General features: G+C 36.8%; 1 protein-coding gene across 9 annotated transcripts in view; it reads right to left on the reverse strand.

Annotated features, from left to right (window-relative positions):
- The window catches only part of RNF13 (ring finger protein 13), a 132973-nt gene that overhangs the window by 27487 nt on the left and 85364 nt on the right, over window positions 1-20122 (reverse strand). For all 9 annotated transcript variants that reach the window (XM_042235704.2, XM_060394880.1, XM_042235705.2 and 6 more), the window contains one exon: window positions 8365-8458. In XM_042235704.2, coding sequence (XP_042091638.1) covers window positions 8365-8458 — 94 coding nt within the window. The remainder of the gene's footprint in view (window positions 1-8364; window positions 8459-20122) is intronic.

Here is a 20122-nt window from a genome sequence, read left to right on the forward strand (position 1 = left end):
AAGTGAAATTACTGAAAAGCTGATGCAGAACAACTTGACAAATGAAATGCTGCTCACATCCAAATACCTGACCTTGTCCCCGGAAAAGAAATGCAGCCTGGTAGCTGCTGAATCTCTCTGTTCAGTGTGTTAAGGAAGATGATTATATTTTCAAGACAGACCTGAAAAGAAGGTGAATATTTTGCACTTTTGATACTCTTAGAAACAAATAACTTATTTGGCAAATGGTGTCTTTTTATGTTGTTTTTGTTTTGTATTGTGAAATAGGCACTGAAGTTGATGTTATTTTAAGAATCTTACAGGCTGGAAACAGAAATAAAGCTATATTAACAATAGTTATAGGCTTAAAGAATATATTGCATTAGAATCTAGTGAAGTTTGCTCTGGATAAGGAAGATGAAAGTGTTCCTGTGTATTTCCCCTTACTTATTTTTTTATTTGTAGTTTTAGTGTGTAATGTGTTTGTTTAATTATGTCTTATGTTTGTGGATTATAAGGAATGTTTATAATTTGTTTAAATAGAGAATGAATGTAAAAATTGTTTGAATTGTTTAGAAATATAGGCAGGGCCATTTTCTGTTTTTATAGAATTAGGTGTTGTCATTATTGTAAACTAAGCTATCAGGTGGGTTATAACATGTCATGTAGTTTGACCTTGGAGAGGTGTGGCCCATATAAAGAAGAATTTGTATCTATCGAGACATGTAACAAGGAAGAGGAAGAAAGTTCAGGGCAATGAGTTACATCCATTTGCCATAAAATCCTCTTTAGTTTGTCATAAATCTTTTTTATATTTTTGTATTCATCATTTTATTTGCCATTTCTTATATCTTTTATTAAAAATATATTTTTTACTTTTCTTTAGCAACTATGAAGTGTCTTGTATATTAGCATTTTACAGATTGGTGAATATATTTATTATATCATATTATTTATATATATAAATATATTATACATTATATATTTATTAATAGTTTAAAATCTCTTTAGTTTTCTGTAAGAGGAAGTTAAGGTTCAGTAATTAGCGTTTTAAAATCTTATTTTATTTGGAGATGATCTAGCTATTTAATAAACTTTTATTATTTAGTTTAGTATAACTCTAGAAATTTAAGTTACCCCAACCCTAAGAGATTATTTTAGATTATAATAATAATTCTATTAAAAATATAATTATTTTTAATAGAGTTTATCTAAAAGTTTTCATCTCATTTATATATTTATATATTAAGAGTTACCTTTTTGTTGACAAATTTAGTTTACCTTAAACCTAGGCATAAAAAAAATGTTACATAACTGTTGATGACTTAAGACATGTCTTAATTAGATTAGCAAATAATTACATTTAAATTATATAAATTAAATAAATTATATTTATATTTAAATAAACATTGAATAAATAAATATTGAATTTTTTCAGTTCATGTGAAGCTGAATTTAAATAGAGCGTATTAACTTCATATTATCCAAAAACAAAGACAGATAATTTTAGATAGACAGGCATAGTTTTCTGCTTGAAATTAAAAAAAATTTTTTTTTCCCTGAGTTCCACCAACTGGTTTATGGCTGGAGTCCTAGATAGAGTGGGCTGTGTATCCCAAGGACATGATAAGAGTTAACTTTAGGTTTTTCTTAGGCCTGTTTTTGTTTCCTAGGCAGAATTGGAGCTCCAAAAAAAGTATTTTAACAAGTTAACCTTTTCCTAACTGCATGTGTAAGAAGAACCGGTTTTGCAATTTCAAAAAAGATTTTATTTTAATCAGTTTTCTCTGGAATCTAAAGAATATCATGGCCATTCAGTGTCAAAATATCATTTCTCCTTTTTGTAATTATAGTATATTATTAATGGTATATGCATGAAGGAATTGCTGTCACATTGGATGTAAAGCCTTGGCTACAAAATTTTGACAAATAGTAGGCCTGTTAGGAGAAGGCAGTGGCACCCCACTCCAGTACTTTTGCCTGGAAAATCCTATGGACTGCAACCTACCAGGCTCCTCCATCCATTAATTAAAAAACGAAAGTATATTTTTAACAAAGCCAGGACACTGTGTTACTCTAAATGTCAACGTCATATAAGACAAAGGCTAAAGAAGAAGTCCAAATTAAAGAAACCCAAAGAAATAGAACTACAAGCAATAAAGGATACCAGCCTGGATACTACTGTTATAAAGGAACCTACTGGAACAAACAACTAAACTAGAAAAAGAACAATGAATTAGATTAAAATAGCCCATCAACAAATATCCTATCATTGGTGACTTAAATGCAGTACCACAAAAGAATCTTCTTATTCTTAAGAATCCACATGAAAATATTTAGACACAAAGGGTCATGATGTATATAACTTACTCTCAAATTATTCCAATGAAAATGTTACATACATATATAAAGAAGGAGAGCAAAAATGGTAAAGCAATAGGTTGCAGCCAAAACCTCATGTCCACTCAGAACTTGTAGATGTTACCTCATTTGGATATAATTTCTTTCCAGATGTAATCAAGTCAAGATGAAGTTTTAATGGATTTGGGTGGTGTTATAAGAAATGGAAATTCAGACACACACACACACACACACACACACACACACACACACACACACACACGGGGAAAAGCCATGTGAAGATGGAGGCAAGAGATTAGAATTCTGCTGTCATAAGTCAAGGAAAGCCAAGAACTGCCAGCAAACATCAGAAATAAGGAAAGGACAAGGAAGAATCCTTCCTCAGATTAGGAAGAAAAATAACACCTTGATTGCCAACACCTTGATTTTGGAATTCTAGCTTCTAACACAGTGAGAAAATAAATTACCCTTTTTTTTAAGCTACTTAGTTTGTGATACTTTATTATGGCAACCCTATGGAAACTAATATTGTAAGTAATAGGTGAATCTCAATAAAAGGTATACTAGTGGTTTTGGAGAAATCATGCAAAGTTTTCTTGTCCTCTTAACAGTCTTCCTCAGAACAAAAGTTTTTAAACTTTGAAGGAAAGTTTTTCTAAGTTTGAAATTATTTCCCAAAAGGTTAAAGATGAATACAATAGGACCAAGAACTTGAACAGAAATTTCTCCAAGGAAGACAGACAAATAACAGTAAGCACATGATAACATACTTAACATCACTAATCATCAGGGAAAAGCAAGTCAAAACTACAATGAGGTACCATGTCACATCCATTAGGATGACTACTATCAAAAATCAAAAACAGAAAATGACAGTGTTAGCAAGGATGTAAAAAAACTGGGAGCCTTGTGCAGTGCTGGTGGGAATGTAAAATGATACAGTCATTATAGAAAATAGTATAGCTTTCCTCAAAAAATTCAACAGAGCATTACCATTTAATCCAGCAATTTCACTTCTGGATATACACCCAAAACAACTGAAAGCAGAGACTGACAGAGGTCCCTCTATGTTTACAGCACCTACATATCTATCAACGCATGAATGGATAAACAGTATGTGGTATATACATAGAATATTATGAATACTACTCAGCCTTAAAAAGGCAAGAGATTCTGACATATACTACAACATGGATGAACCTACAGCATGGATAAACCTTGAGGACATTATGCCAAGTCAAGCAAGCCAGTTACTTATTATTCTACTTAAAAGACTAGAGGGTTTCCCTTGTGGTTCAACTGGTAAAGAATCCGCCTGCAATGAGGGAGGCCTGGGTTTGATCCCTGGGTTGGGAAGATCCCCTGGAGAAGGGAAAGGCTACCCGCTCCAGTATTCTGGCCTGGAGAATTCCATGGACTATGGGGTCACAAAGAGTTGGACACAACTGAGCGACTTACACTTCACTACATGACTAGAATAGCCAAATTCATAGAGACAGAAAGCATAATGGCAGTTGCCATGGACTGGTTAAGGGGGCAATGGAGAGTTACTGTTTACTGGGTGCAGTTTCCATTTGGGATGATGGAAAAGTTCTGGAGATGGATGATGGTGATGACTGCACATGTAAATATAGCTTATGTCACTGAACTTTACACTTGAAAATGGCTAAAACAGTAACTTTTCTGTTATGTATATTACAAAAAATACAATAACTGTATATGTGTGTGTGTGTATATATATATATATACATATATATATATATATATATATATGTTTGGAGGTAGGGTGATCTTGACAGGCTGATTTACATGGAAATGCAAAGTGTCAAGAATAGCTAAAAAATTATTGAAGAGCAAGGCAGAAGGACTAACTCAAACAGAATATCAAGACTTACTATAAATCTACAATAACTGAGATAAGAATAAGACTAACAGAAGTCCAGAAACAAACTCACATTCGTGGACACTTGATTGTGTCACAGTTGACCGACACTACGAACAGTGTATGTTTAATAGCTCTGGGACAACTGTATATCCTTATACAAAATATCAAACTGAAGACAGATTGGGCCCTCATTTTACAGAATCAATTTAGACAGACTAAGTGTCCAAACATGAAAGGCAAAATTATAAAGCTTTGAGAAGATAATATAATATCCACATGATCTTAGAGTATGGAAGAAGTTCTTTTAAAACATGCAAAACGCTACCATAAAAGAACTTTAGTCCTGTGGAAAAAAATTAGCAACGAAACCAGAAGACAGTTAGGACACATAAAATTAGTGACGAACTGATTCACAAACACACCCACAACTCTTGGGGTGGGGTGGGGGGACGGCAACTATTGTGCAAATATGTGAAGAATTCCTCCTACACGTAAAAAGCAGGGGAGGACAACCCAACAGGAAAATCACATGAAAGGTGCTTCACGGAAGTGAAAATCTAACTAGTAAATAAAATAGGCACTTCACTGATGAGGGAAATGTAAATTAAAACCACTATGAGCCATCTTTATAAACCCATTGGATTGGCTAAAATTTAAAAGTCTGTCAGTGCAAAATATTGGTTCAGATGTGAGGTAAGAGGAATTATACATACTGATGGGAATATAAACTGTTAACATCATCACTCTGAAACAGATTTGGTATTATTCAATAAAATAGAAGATATGTATATCCTATGAGCCAGCTAATCTACTTCTAGGTATGTACTCTATAAAGAAACCCATGCTTATATATATCAGGATATATGTACAAGAATGTTCTTAAAAGTATGGTCTGTAAAGATCCCCCCAAACAGGGGAAACAGAACATTGTATATCAACAGTACTTCAATAAAAAATAAAAACAAAACAAAAACCCAATTGTCTATCAATAGTAAAATGGATATACAATAGACTTATACAATGAAATGACACTGAATGAACTACACATACAAGCAATAAAGTGGGTTAATTGCATCCAAAAAATGTTAATAAAAGAAGGACCAAAAAATACAATTCAAAAATAGGAAAAATTTTATCTTATTGTTTTGGAATCCATACATAGGTGATAAAACTTAAGAGAAAAGCAATGAAATGATTAGCATAAGCCAGCATGGTGATTACTTCCAGTGAGGAGGAAAGGATTATAGTCTAGAAGGGGACACAGTATTTTCTGCAATACTAATAAGGTTCTGTTTCTTGAACTGGATAGTTTCAGTAAAATGTCTTATATACTTTTCTGTATACATATTATACTTCACATTTCTAAAAAATGTGAAGGTATAGTAAGGATAAACACCACTCCATAAAGATGAACGTGGCTACAGAAAAATACAGTTATGCTGATTGGTTCATAACTATGAACTTGAAAGGGAGGTTCAGGTTCCCAGGCAATCATATTTCCCTATTCCATCTGCCCATCTACTCTCCTAGAATAACATACCACACCTTTCTGTCCTTTCTGTGGATTCCCTGGTGGCTCAGAGGTTAAAGCATCCGCCTCCAATGCAGGAAACCCAGGTTTGATCCCTGGGTCGGGAAGATCCCCTGGAGAAGGAAATGGCAACCCACTCCAGGATTCTTGCCTAGAGAATCCCATGGACAGAGAAGCTTGGTAGGCTACAGTCCATGGGGTCACAAAGAGTTGGGCACGACTGAGTGACTTCACTTCACTTTCACTTTCTGTCCTTAAACCTCCAACATCTCTCCTATCCTATCTCTTGATTGATGATTCTGTTTCCTACTTCACTGAGACCCATGGAAGTAAAGAATGCTTCTGACCACCATAAACACTGCCAGGATTCGGGGCCCACATATTCTACTTTCCCTTAGCTTAGCTCTCCATGCAGCTATCTAAGGCCAATCCACCTATTTGTACACCAGATCCCATGCCTTTCTGCCTTCACAAAGACATATATTATAGCAATTCTCCCATCTATCCCCTACATCATCAATTTTCTTCAGCAAATATGCTATTACTTCTCAGTGAAATTTCCCCTACCAGCTGCTATACCATTTCTTTGCTCTCCTTTATAGTTAAATTTCTTGAAAAAGTTGTCTATAGTTAATATTCCTCTCCTTCCATTTTCAAATCCACCACAATCAGGTTTCTGGACTGATCACTCTGTCAAAACTGCACATGATGATAATCAATAATCGATCAGTTCTCACCTATCTATCAGGAACATGTGACACAGGTTATCAATCACTCTTTGCTCTTTAGAGACTGGTATCACTTGGTTTCTGGTAAACCGCTACTTTCTGATTTTCCCCTGTATAATGGTCACTCCTTCTTGGTCTCCACCGCTGATTCCACTTCTTCCTTACTCAGTGTTAGGCTGCCCCAAAATGTCTTTGGTATTCTTCTGTCCATTTATACTCATTCTCTTGGTAATATCATCAGTCTCATGATTTAATTACATATTTATACCAATACTTCCAGTTGAGGAATGAAAGTCCTGATTCATTCAAACGTCTAACAGACATCTGAGATTCCACATATTCAAAACTGATTTCTCAAGTTTTCTCCCCAAACCTGTGCCACCATTTATTAACCATCCTTATTTCTTTAAGGCAATGCCTCCTTCAGCTGCTGAAACCAAAAAATCTGGAGTTGTCCTTGTTTCCTCTCCCCACATCTAGTCCATCAATAAATCTAGTAATTCCATTTTACAAATATATTCATCTCCTCTACTGCTACCACTCAAGGCCAAGCCACATTCATCTTTCACTTGGGATTACTGCAACAGCCTCCTATTTGTTCTCTCCACTCACACCTCTGACCCTCTAAATCCTATTCTTAACACAGCAACAAGGAAGATCCACTTAACTTTTAATTTAGATCTTATTTTTTCTCTGCTCAAAATCCTACAATGGCTACTCATCTTACTCAGAAGAAAAGCCAACTATGGATGCTCTTTTTTAGCCTAGGACAATAGCAACATCATTCTTTTTTTCCTCTCCCTCCTCTCCCCCTCGTTTTAGAAAACAAAATAAACACACAAAATGGAGCCTTAAAAAGTGATTCCTAAAGCCAGTCCTCAAACTGTCCTATGAATAACTTTTAATCCACACTGTATAATGACAGTACACTGCATTTTTGTAAATGTTGATATTTATTTAACATGTGATTTTCCTATTTTTTTTGTTGCTAAACTTTATATTCATAAAGTAATGGTTATTATATTTGGTAGGTTTTTTGAATAGTTTATTACTTGGAAAAATAAAAATTTTACAGAACTAATTTTTTTAATTGAAGTATACTTGACAGAATTATTAATGCCTTCTCTTTTTCTCCTTTCTACTCTCTATGCATTTTCTCTACTGAATTAAAAAACAGAACATTTTTACTGGCATAGAAATTGAACATTCTAGGGAACTACTGGCCAAAAAGATTTAATAAGCATGTACCCGCATTGAAAGCTCACTAAGCTTAAGCAGGAGAAACTACATTAGCTAGAGTGTTAGACCCCTGCCCAGCTCTACCAGTACTGGTGAGGTGACATTAAATTTTTTGCCTTTCTGACCCTCTATTTCCTCATATACAATAACTATTATGGTACCCATTTCATAGGAATATGGAAATTAAAATGAGATGATACATTTAAAATACACTGATACATAACAGCTACCCTATTGTGTTTAGTTAAACCAACACTATATGTGTTTAGTTAACACAATGTTAACACAGTAATGTAGGGACGAGAGGAGGAGGAGGATCAATGGGAGCAGACCACCTGGTGCAGAGAAATATTTTATCCACTGATGTTTTGAACTTCTGGCACATGGGGATAATAAAAAGCATTTTGGTCAGTTTCATTATTGTTTTTAAAATCTCTGAAGACTGTGTACCCACCCGGGCCCCGACTGTTCCTGCCTTTACCAGGATAAACCACAGCAAAAGACCACCTTCTACATTCACTCATTAATTACTAACTGAGAATTAGGCATAGGGTACAGGAAGGACTCAGCAGGTAGTATTAAAGTATGATCACCATGTATTATTAAATAAACTAATGGTTATTTAGAAAATAATCACTTACCTTTTTTGAATTTATGTACAGGGAGTTTCTTAAGTTGATCTTTACGAAGTCGGTTTCTTCTAGCTCTATGCCTATCCTGGACAAATTTTGTGATCTAAAAATAAAAGAGAAACATAAAGGGAATCAGATATTAAACATGCAGATAGAAAATGACTATTAAAATAATAAATGCCTTTTAAGTTTCTAGATAGCTGCTACAAATCAATTTATTATCTATGATTAGATGTACTGACAAACTGTATTGAAATTTGTCAACTTGAGGGTTGAAATTTCTATAAGTTACAAACTAATAAAAATTTTCAAATTTTATAATGAGTATTGTATATGAGGAAATAGAGGGGCAGAAAGACAAAAAATTTAATGTCACATCACCAGTACTGACAGAGCTGGGGAGAAGCATGGGTCTAACACTATAGCTCTATCTTTATTATTAGTGGTTAGCCCATAAATTATCTTTGAATTTTTATTCACTGACCTAAATTATCTTTACTTCACTCTGACAGAAACATTATACATAACATGTAACTATTGGTTTGCAAAAATATAAATGGTAGACTTTAGGTTACAAAGACTTCACTAAATCAAAAACGGGAGAGTTGAAATTTCTATAAGTTACAAACTAATAAAAATTTCAAACATAACAGGCATTAAACTGCACTTTCAGTGATTCTAGTAGCAAAATGGACAGGACGAATACAGATAACCTGTATTATAAATATACAGAAATATCAGATAAAATATACAAAACATTTTAAAATATAAACTGCTATGCTTACAGGAATAAAAATAAATACATGGGGTCAGAACCAAATGCCAAGAACAACATTCACAAAAGAAACTTTTGACAGATTTGACTACAACAGTAGACTTCTGTCTACATCAATGACTTCCATCCTCAAAAGATTCTGTTTAAAGATAAAAGACAAGTCACAGACTGGGAAAAATATCTGCAAATTGCAGGTCTCACAAGGGATTTCTATCCAGAATATATAAAGAATTCAAAATACAATAATAAGAAAAGTAAAGAAAGTGAAAGTGAAGTTGCTCAGTCGTGTCCGACTCTTTGCGACCCCGTGGACGGTATCCTACCAGGCTCCTCCGTCCATGGGATTCTCCAGGCAAGAGTACTGGAGTGGGTTGCCATTTCCTTCTCCAGGGGATCTTCCCTACCCAGTGATTGAACCCGGGTCTCCCGCATCGCAGGCAGACGCTTTAACCTCTGAGCCACCAGGGAAGCCCAATAATAAGATACAAACAACCCAACAGAAAATAGGTAAAATATTTGAATAAACACTGAAAATATACAGATGGCAAATAAGCACTTGAAAAGATGTTCAACATAATTAGTCAAGACAAAAATGAAAATTCAAAATCACAAACACTGCTATATTATATATATACATACTATATTATATATATATATATATACATACTATATACCTATTAAAATGAAAAAGACTGACTATACCAAGTGTCAGCAGGCAAGCAGAAGGGCTGGCACGCTGATACACTACTGGAAGGACTGTAAAATTGTACAACCATTTTGGAAAATAGTTTGGTGATTTCTTATAAATTTAACTAGATATTTACGAAATGACCTAATCATCCCACTCCTACTTATATTTTGCCAAAAGAAATGAAGGTGTATATCCATAAAACAACTAGTACACAAAGGTACCAAAAAGTCTATGTCAGCTTTATTTAATAGCCCCACACTACAAACAACCCAAATATTCATCAGCAGGTAAGTGAATAAACAAAACTGCAGTACAGTCATACAACAGAATATAACTTGTCAATAAAAAGTAAGGAATATCAACATATTCAATAACATTTATGAGTCCCAAAATAAGTATTCTGAGAGAAAGAAGGCAGACACAAAAGAGTACATAATTTATGAGTCCCTGTATACAAATTGGTAGAAAATGCAAATTAATCTTAGTGACCAAAAGCCAATCTGTGATTGCCCAGGGATGGTGGGAAGGGAAGAAATGAAGGAGAAATTTGGAAGGGGTAAAAAGAAAGTGATTAGAGTATAAGGAAACTTTTTGAGTGAGTTGATATTTCGTTATTTTAATCATATGGTTTCACACATATCCATATACGTATATCAAAATTTACCACACTGTACAATTAAGTATGTTCAGTTTATTAATATATTAATCATATTTCAATACAGGTTTATTTTAAAAATTTAGTAGTAACTACTAGAAGAATAACAATATAAGCTTTCAAACTAGCAGGAAAATGGAGAGAGGGATAAAGAGGAAAAAAAGTTGGGTAATCCAAATCTGCACAGTAGAAAAAATAGAATAAAAAGTCCACAACAGAAGTCAGTTGAAATCACAGCAATACGTGAACTCTGAACTTCCCAATGTTCAAGCTGGTTTTAGAAAAGGCAAAGGAACCAGAGATCAAATTGCCAACATCCGCTGGATCATGGAAAAGGAAGAGAGTTCCAGAAAAACATCTATTTCTGCTTTATTGACTATGCCAAAGCCTTTGACTGTGTGGATCACAATAAACTATGGAAAATTCTGAAAGAGATGGGAATACTAGACCACCTGACCTGCCTCTTGAGAAATCTGTATGCAGGTCACGAAGCAACAGTTAGAACTGGACATGGAACAACAGACTGGTTCCAAATAGGAAAAGGAGTAGGTCAAGGCTGTATATTGTCACCCTGCTTATTTAACTTATATGCAGAGTACATCATGAGAAACGCTGGACTGGAAGAAACACAAGCTGGAATCAAGATTGCCAGGAGAAATATCAATAACCTCAGATATGCAGATGACACCACCCTTATGGCAGAAAGTGAAGAAGAACTAAAGAACCTCTTGATGAAAGTGAAAGAGGAGGAAAGATGGCGGAGGAATAGGACGGGAAGACCACTTTCTCCCTCACAAATTCCTCAAAAGAAAATTTCAACGCCGAGCAAACTCCACAAAACAACTTCTGTAGGCTGGCAGAGGACATCAGGCAACCAGAAAAGCAAACCATTGTCTTCAAAAACAGGTAGGAAAAAATATAAAAGACGAGAAAGGAGGCAAAGGAGGTGGGGAGGGGGCTCCGTCCTGGGAAGGGAAGCCCGTCCAGGGAAGGGAATTTTAAGAAGAAAGGTTTCCAAACACCAGGAAACACTCTCCCTGCCGAGTCTGTGGCAAGCCTTGGAAACACAGAGGGCAACATAACAGGAAGGAAAAATAAAGAAATAATTAAAACCAAGAGATTACAAGCCCAACAGTAACTCCCCCAACGGAAAAGCAGCACAGACGCCTGCATCCGCCACTGGGAAGTGGGGGCGGGGCAGGGCAGGGAAGCGCGGGAGGCGCGGGCTGCAGTGCTTTGTAAGAATCGGGCAGGAACGCCCCACGCGCAACCAGAACGATCTAACTTGGGCTAGCAAACCAGACTGTGGGATAGCTACCAAACGAAAAGCTCGAACATAAGACACCGCCAGGACCGAGCACAGGACAAAGGACGGAAGGGAAAAAGCCGGCTGCAGACCATCCCCCGCCGGGGAAAGGCAGCCAGAGCCCTAAGGACTGGAAAGGGGCAATTGCAGACCCGGAGAGACTTTACTTACCTAACTGCAAGCAGGCTTCTTTGCTAAGACTTCTGGGGGTGCTGGACAGTCACAATCTGCCTCACGGGGGGCGCCAGCGGTCCACCCAGAAAGCTGAGCAGCAGCGGCAGAAAAGGTGACATGCCGCGGCGATCGCGCTTGCCAAACTCCTGAGCTACTCGGACCTGGGAAGGGCACAAAGCGCAGTTCCAGCCGAATCTGTGCCTCTGAGGGCTGCCTGAGCGCCGAACCTGAGCGGCTTGGACCGGGGAAGTGCACGCAGCCTAGGGCCGGCCCCAGACGGTTCCCGGCTGAGCATCAGTAGAGCCGGAGCGGTTTGTGCACTGCGAGAAGGGACAGGTCAAGCGGGGCTGAGACACTGTGTGTACATGACAGTGCTATTTGTTTGCAGCATCGCCCCTCCCCACAGCGCGACTGAACTAGTGAGCCTAAAAAACCAGCAAACAGAAGTTAAACGAGGGAACCACCTTGGAAGTGATCCCACACGGCCCACAACATCAAAGAAGGGCCAGATATTTTTACTATTTTTAAAATCATTCCTTTTTTGTTTGTTTTTTTGTTTTTTTTTCTTTTCTTTAATTGTTAAGTCTTCTATTTCTCCTCTAATTTTTATTTCTATAACCTACTATTACTATTTAAAAAAAAAAAAGACTTTTTTTTTTTTTTTAAGGGCAAACACCATATATAGTCTTTGGATGGTTGTTGGTGGTTTTTTCCTTGTTTGTTTGTTTGTTTGTTTTTTGGTTTGTTTTTTTTTTAATAATTCTTGGTGTTTTTTTTTTCTCTTTCTTCCTTTTTCCTTCTGCTTTTCTTTAATATTGTATCTTTGAAAACCCAACCTCTACTCTAGATTTTTAATCTTTGCTCTTAGGTTTTTGTTGTCAATTTTGTACATTTAAAAACCCAAACTTCACTACCCAAGTTTACCTGAGAGCGAGCTTACTGGCTTGACCACTCTCTCCTCCTCTGGACTCTCCTTTTTCTCCACCAGGTGGCCTCTGTCTCTTTTCTCCCCCATCTCTTCTCTATCCAACTCTGTGAATCTCTGTGTGTTCCAGATGGTGGAGAACACCTAAGGTACTGGTTACTGGCAGGATTTGTCTCTCTCCTTCTCATTCCTCTCTCTTATCCTCCTGGTCACCTCTGTCTACTTCCTCCCTCTCCTCTTCCCCGTATAACTCCATAAATACCTCTGAGTGGTCCAGACTATAGAGCGCACATAAGGAAGTGACTACTGGCTAGCTTGCTCTCTCCTCTTTTGATCTCACCGCATCTCATTCCAGTTACCTCTAACTACCCCCTCCATCTTCTCTTCTCCTCGTAACTCAGTGAACCTCTCTGAGTGTCCCTCAATGTGGAGAAACTTTTCATCTTTAACCTAGATGTTTTATCATTGGTGCTGTATAGATGGAGAAGTCTAGAGGCTACTGTAAAAATAAAACTGAAAACCAGAAGCAGGAGGCTTAAATCCAAAGCCTGAAAACATTAGAGAACTCTTGAATTCAGGGAACATTAAGCAATAGGAGCTCATCAAATGCCTTCATACCTACACCAAAACCAAGCTCCACCCAAGGGCCAACAAGTTCCAAAACAAGACATACCACTCAAATTCTCCAACAACACAGGAACACTCCCCTAAGCTTCAATATACAGGCAGCTCAAAATTATTCCAAAACCTTTGATGTCTTATAACCCATTACTGGTCACTCCACTGCACTCCAGAGAGAAGAAACCCAGCTCCACCCACCAGAACTCCAACACAAGCCTCCCTAACAAGGAAACCTAGACAAGCCACTGATAAAACCCCACCCACAGTGAGGAAGCTCCATAATAAAGAGAACTCCACAAATTACCAGAATATAAATAGGCCACCCCAAATGCAGCAATATAACCAAGATGAAGAGACAGAGGAATACTCAGCAGGTAAAGGAACAGGAGAGTTGACCACCAAACCAAACAAAAGAGGAAGAAGTAGGGAATCTACCTGAGAAGGAATTCCGAATATTGATAGTGAAAATGATCCAAAATCTTGAAGTCAAAATGGAATCACAGATAAATAGCCTAGAGACAAGGATTGAGAAGATGCAAGAAAGGTTTAACAAGGACTTAGAAGAAATAAAAAAGAGTCAAAATATAATGAATAACGCAATAAATGAGATCAGAAACACTCTGGAGGCAACAAATAGTAGAATAACGGAGGCAGAAGATAGGATTAGTGAAATAGAAGATAGAATGGTAGAAATAAATGAATCAGAGAGGAAACAAGAAAAACGAATTAAAAGAAATGAGGACAATCTCAGAGACCTCCAGGACAATATGAAACACTCCAACATTCGAATTATAGGAGTCCCAGAAGAAGAAGACAGAAAGAAAGATCATGAGAAAATCCTTGAGGAGATAATAGTTGAAAACTTCCCTAAAATAGGGAAGGAAATAATCACCCAAGTCCAAGAAACACAGAGAGTTCCAAATAGGATAAACCCAAGGCGAAACACCCCAAGACACATATTAATCAAATTAACAAAGATCAAACACAAAGAACAAATATTACAAGCAGCAAGGGAAAAACAACAAATAACACACAAGGGGATTCCCATAAGGATAACAGCTGATCTTTCAATAGAAACTCTTCAGGCCAGGAGGGAATGGCAAGACATACTTAAAGTGATGAAAGACAATAACCTACAGCCCAGATTACTGTACCCAGCAAGGATCTCATTCAAATACGAAGGAGAAATCAAAAGCTTTACAGACAAGAAAAAGCTGAGAGAATTCAGCACCACCAAACCAGCTCTCCAACAAATTCTAAAGGATATTCTCTAGACAGGAAACACGAAAGGGTGTATAAACCCGAACCCCAAACAATAAAGTAAATGGTAACGGGATCATACTTATCAATAATTACCTTAAACGTAAATGGGTTGAACGCCCCAACCAAAAGACAAAGATTGGCCGAATGGATACAAAAACAAGACCCCTCTATATGCTGCTTACAAGAGACCCACCTCAAAACAAGGGACACATACAGACTGAAAGTGAAGGGCTGGAAAAAGATATACCACGCAAATAGAGACCAAAAGAAAGCAGGAGTGGCAATACTCATATCCGATAAAATAGACTTTAAAACAGAGGCTGTGAAAAGAGACAAAGAAGGCCACTACATAATGATCAAAGGAACAATCCAAGAAGAAGATATAACAATTATAAATATATATGCACCCAATATAGGAGCACCGCAATACATAAGACAAATGCTAACAAGTATGAAAGGGGAAATCAACAATAACACAATAATAGTGGGAGACTTTAATACCCCACTCACACCTATGGACAGATCAACAGAAAATTAACAAAGAAACACAAACTTTAAATGATGCACTAGATCAGTTAGACCTAATTGATATCTATAGGACATTTCACCCCAAAACAATGAATTTCACCTTTTTTCAAGTGCTCATGGAACCTTCTCCAGGATAGATCACATCCTGGGCCATAAATCTAAACTTGATAAATTCAAAAAAATCGAAATCATTCCAAGCATCTTTTCTGACCATAATGCATTAAGATTAGATCTCAATTACAGGAGAAAAACTATTAAAAATTCCAACATATGGAGGTTGAACAACACACTTCTGAATAACCAACAAATCACAGAAGAAATCAAAATATGCATAGAAACTAATGAAAATGAAAACACAACAACCCAAAACCTGTGGGACACTATAAAAGCAGTGCTAAGAGGAAAGTTCACAGCAATACAGGCATACCTCAAGAAACAAGAAAAAAGTCAAATAAATAACCTAACTCTACATCTAAAGCAACTAGAAAAGGAAGAATTGGAGAACCCCAGAGTTAGTAGAAGGAAAGAAATCTTAAAAATTAGGGCAGAAATAAATGCAAAAGAAACAAAAGAGACCATAGCAAAAATCAACAAAGCCAAAAGCTGGTTCTTTGAAAGGATAAATAAAATTGACAAACCATTAGCCAGACTCATTAAGAAGCAAAGAGAGAAAAATCAAATCAATAAAATTAGAAATGAAAATGGAGAGATCATAACAGACAACACAGAAATACAAAGGATCATAAGAGACTACTATCAGCAGTTGTATGCCAATAAAATGGACAACGTGGAAGAAATGGACAAATTCTTAGAAAAGTACAATTTTCCAAGACTGAACCAGGAAGAAATAGAAAATCTTAACAGACCCATCACAAGCACGGAAATTGAAACTGTAATCAGAAATCTTCAAGCAAACAAAAGCCCAGGTCCAGACAGCTTCACAGCTGAATTCTACCAAAAATTACGAGAAGAGCTAACACCTATCCTACTCAAACTCTTCCAGAAATTGCAGAGGAAGGTAAACTTCCAAACTCATTCTATGAGGCCACCATCACCCTAATACCAAAACCTGACAAAGATGTCACAAAAAAAGAAAACTACAGGCCAATATCACTGATGAACATAGATGCAAAAATCCTCAACAAAATTCTAGCAATCAGAATCCAACAACACATTAAAAAGATCATACACCATGACCAAGTGGACTTTATCCCAGGGATGCAAGGATTCTTCAATATCCACAAATCAATCAATGTAATTCACCACATTAACAAATTGAAAAATAAAAACCATATGATTATCTCAATAGATGCAGAGAAGGCCTTTGACAAAATTCAACATCCATTTATGATAAAAACTCTCCAGAAAGCAGGAATAGAAGGAACATACCTCAACATAATCAAAGCTATCTATGACAAACCCACAGTAAACATTATCCTCAATGGTGAAAAATTGAAAGCATTTCCCCTAAAGTTGGGAACAAGACAAGGGTGTCCACTTTCACCGCTACTATTCAACATAGTTCTGGAAGTTTTGGCCACAGCAATCAGAGCAGAAAAAGAAATAAAAGGAATCCAAATTGGAAAAGAAGAAGTAAAACTCTCACTGTTTGCAGATGACATGATCCTCTACATGGAAAACCCTAAAGACTCCACCAGAAAATTACTAAAGCTAATCAATGAATATAGTAAAGTTGCAGGATATAGAATCAACACACAGAAATCCCTTGCATTCCTATACACGAATAATGAGAAAGTAGAAAAAGAAATTAAGGAAACAATTCCATTCACCATTGCAATGAAAAGAATAAAATACTTAGGAATATATCTACCTAAAGAAACTAAAGACCTATATATAGAAAACTATAAAACACTGATGAAAGAAATCAAAGAGGACACTAATAGCTGGAGAAATATACCATGTTCATGGATCGGAAGAATCAATATAGTGAAAATGAGTATACTACCCAAAGCAATTTACAAATTCAATGCAATCCCTATCAAGCTACCAGCCATATTTTTCACAGAATTAGAACAAATAATTTCAAGATTTGTATGGAAATACAAAAAACCTCGAACTGCCAAAGCAATCTTGAGAAAGAAGAATGGAACTGGAGGAATCAACTTGCCTGACTTCAGGCTCTACTACAAAGCCACAGTCATCAAAACAGTATGGTACTGGCACAAAGACAGACATATAGATCAATGGAACAAAATAGAAAGCCCAGAGATCAATCCACACACATATGGACACCTTATCTTTGACAAAGGAGGCAAGAATATACAATGGAGTAAAGACAATCTCTTTAACAAGTGGTGCTGGGAAAACTGGTCAACCACTTGTAACAGAATGAAACTAGATCACTTTCTAACACCCCACACAAAAATAAACTCAAAATGGATTAAAGATCTAAATGTAAGACCAGAAACTATAAAACTCCTAGAGGAGAACATAGGCAAAACACTCTCAGACATAAATCACAGCAGGATCCTCTATGATCCACCTCCCAGAATTCCACCTCCCAGAATTCTGGAAATAAAAGCAAAAATAAACAAATGGGATCTAATTAAAATTAAAAGCTTCTGCACAACAAAGGAAAATATAAGCAAGGTGAAAAGACAGTCTTCGGAATGGGAGAAAATAATGGCAAATGAAGCAACTGACAAACAACTAATCTCAAAAATATACAAGCAACTTATGCAGCTCAATTCCAGAAAAATAAACGACCCAATCAAAAACTGGGCCAAAGAACTAAATAGACATTTCTCCAAAGAAGACATATGGATGGCTAACAAACACATGAAAAGATGCTCAACATCACTCATTATTAGAGAAATGCAAATCAAAACCACAATGAGGTACCACTTTACACCAGTCAGAATGGCTGCGATCCAAAAATCTGCGAGCAATAAATGCTGGAGAGGGTGTGGAGAAAAGGGAACCCTCCTACACTGTTGGTGGGAATGCAAACTAGTACAGCCACTATGGAGAACAGTGTGGAGATTCCTTAAAAATTGCAAATAGAACTACCGTATGACCCAGCAATCCCACCGCTGGGCATACACACTGAGAAACCAGAATTGAAAGAGACACATGTACCCCAATGTTCATCGCAGCATTGTTTATAATAGCCAGGACATGGAAACAACCTAGATGCCCATCAGCAGATGAATGGATAAGAAAACTGTGGTACATATACACAATGGAGTATTACTCAGCCGTAAAAAGAATTCATTTGAATCAGTTCTGATGAGATGGATGAAACTGGAGCCGATTATACAGAGTGAAGTAAGCCAGAAAGAAAAACACCAATACAGTATACTAACACATATATATGGAATTTAGAAAGATGGCAATGATGACCCTGTATGCAAGACAGGAAAAAAGACACAGATGTGTATAACGGACTTTTGGACTCAGAGAGAGAGGGAGAGGGTGGGATGATTTGGGAGAATGGCATTCCAACATGTATACTATCATGTAAGAATTGAATCGCCAGTCTATGTCTGACGCAGGATACAGCATGCTTGGGGCTGGTGCGTGGGGATGACCCACAGAGATGTTATAGGGAGGGAGGTGGGAGGGGAGTTCATGTTTGGGAACACATGTAAGAATTAAAGATTTTAAAATTAAAAAAATAAAAAACTAAAAAAAAAAAAGGAAAGTGAAAGAGGAGAGTGAGAAAGTTGGCTTAAAGCTCAACATTCAGAAAACGAAGATCATGGCATCTGGTCACATCACTTCATGGGAAATAGATGGGGAAACAGTGGAAACAGTGTCAGACTTTATTTTTCTAGGCTCCAAAATCACTGCAGATGGTGATCGCAGCCATGAAATTAAAAGACACTTACTCCTTGGAAGGAAAGTTATGACCAACCTAGACAGCATATTAAAAAGCAGAGACATTACTTCGCCAGCAAAGGTCCATCTAGTCAAGGCTATGGTTTTCCCAGTGGTCATGTATGGATGTGAGAGTTGGACTATAAAGAAAGCTGAGCACCGAAGAATTGATGCTTTTGAACTGTGGTGTTGGAGAAGACTCTTGAGAGTCCCTTGGACTGCAAGGAGATCCAACCAGTCCATCCTAAAGGAGATCAGTCCTGGGTGTTCATTGGAAGGACTAATGTTGAAGCTGAAACTCCAATCCTTTGGCCACTTGATGCGAGGAGCTGACTCATTTGAAAAGACCCTAATGCTGGGAAAGATTGAGGGCAGGAGGAGAAGGGGATGACAGAGGATGAGATGGTTGGATGGCATCACCAACTCGATGGACATGGGTTTGGGTGGACTCCAAAAGTTGATGATGGACAGGGAGGCCTGGCGTGCTACAGTTCATGGGGTCACAAACAGTTGGACACGACTGAGCGACTGAACTGACCTGAACTGAAATGGATACAATTCACCAGTTTTAAAATTTAAAGTGTATCATACTGGATAAAGAAAAAATTCCAACTATACGCTATTTACAAGGTATGAGATTAAAACTTAATGACACATTAAGACTAAAATAAAAGTAAAAAATACAGGGGTAGATAGTTATGATAGTATCAAGTAAAATTTGGTTTATCAAGTAAACTAGGATATAAGACAAAAATCATCATTAGGAAATAGTTATCACAATGAATCAAAAAGGATACTTCACCTAGAAAATGACAAAATTGTGGAAGAATAGATAAATTCATAAGCTTGGTAATTTTTAGGTAAAGCAAACAACAACAAAAAAAGTAAAGACCACAGACCCAAGGTGCCCATTATGGCAACCACTGTATGCAGGCAGCCACTGAGTACTTGAAATGTGGCTAATCTCTATTGAGATTTACTGTGAAAGT

This window comes from Ovis aries, chromosome 1, assembly GCF_016772045.2.
Source record: "Ovis aries strain OAR_USU_Benz2616 breed Rambouillet chromosome 1, ARS-UI_Ramb_v3.0, whole genome shotgun sequence".
NCBI classification, from domain to species: domain Eukaryota; kingdom Metazoa; phylum Chordata; class Mammalia; order Artiodactyla; family Bovidae; genus Ovis; species Ovis aries.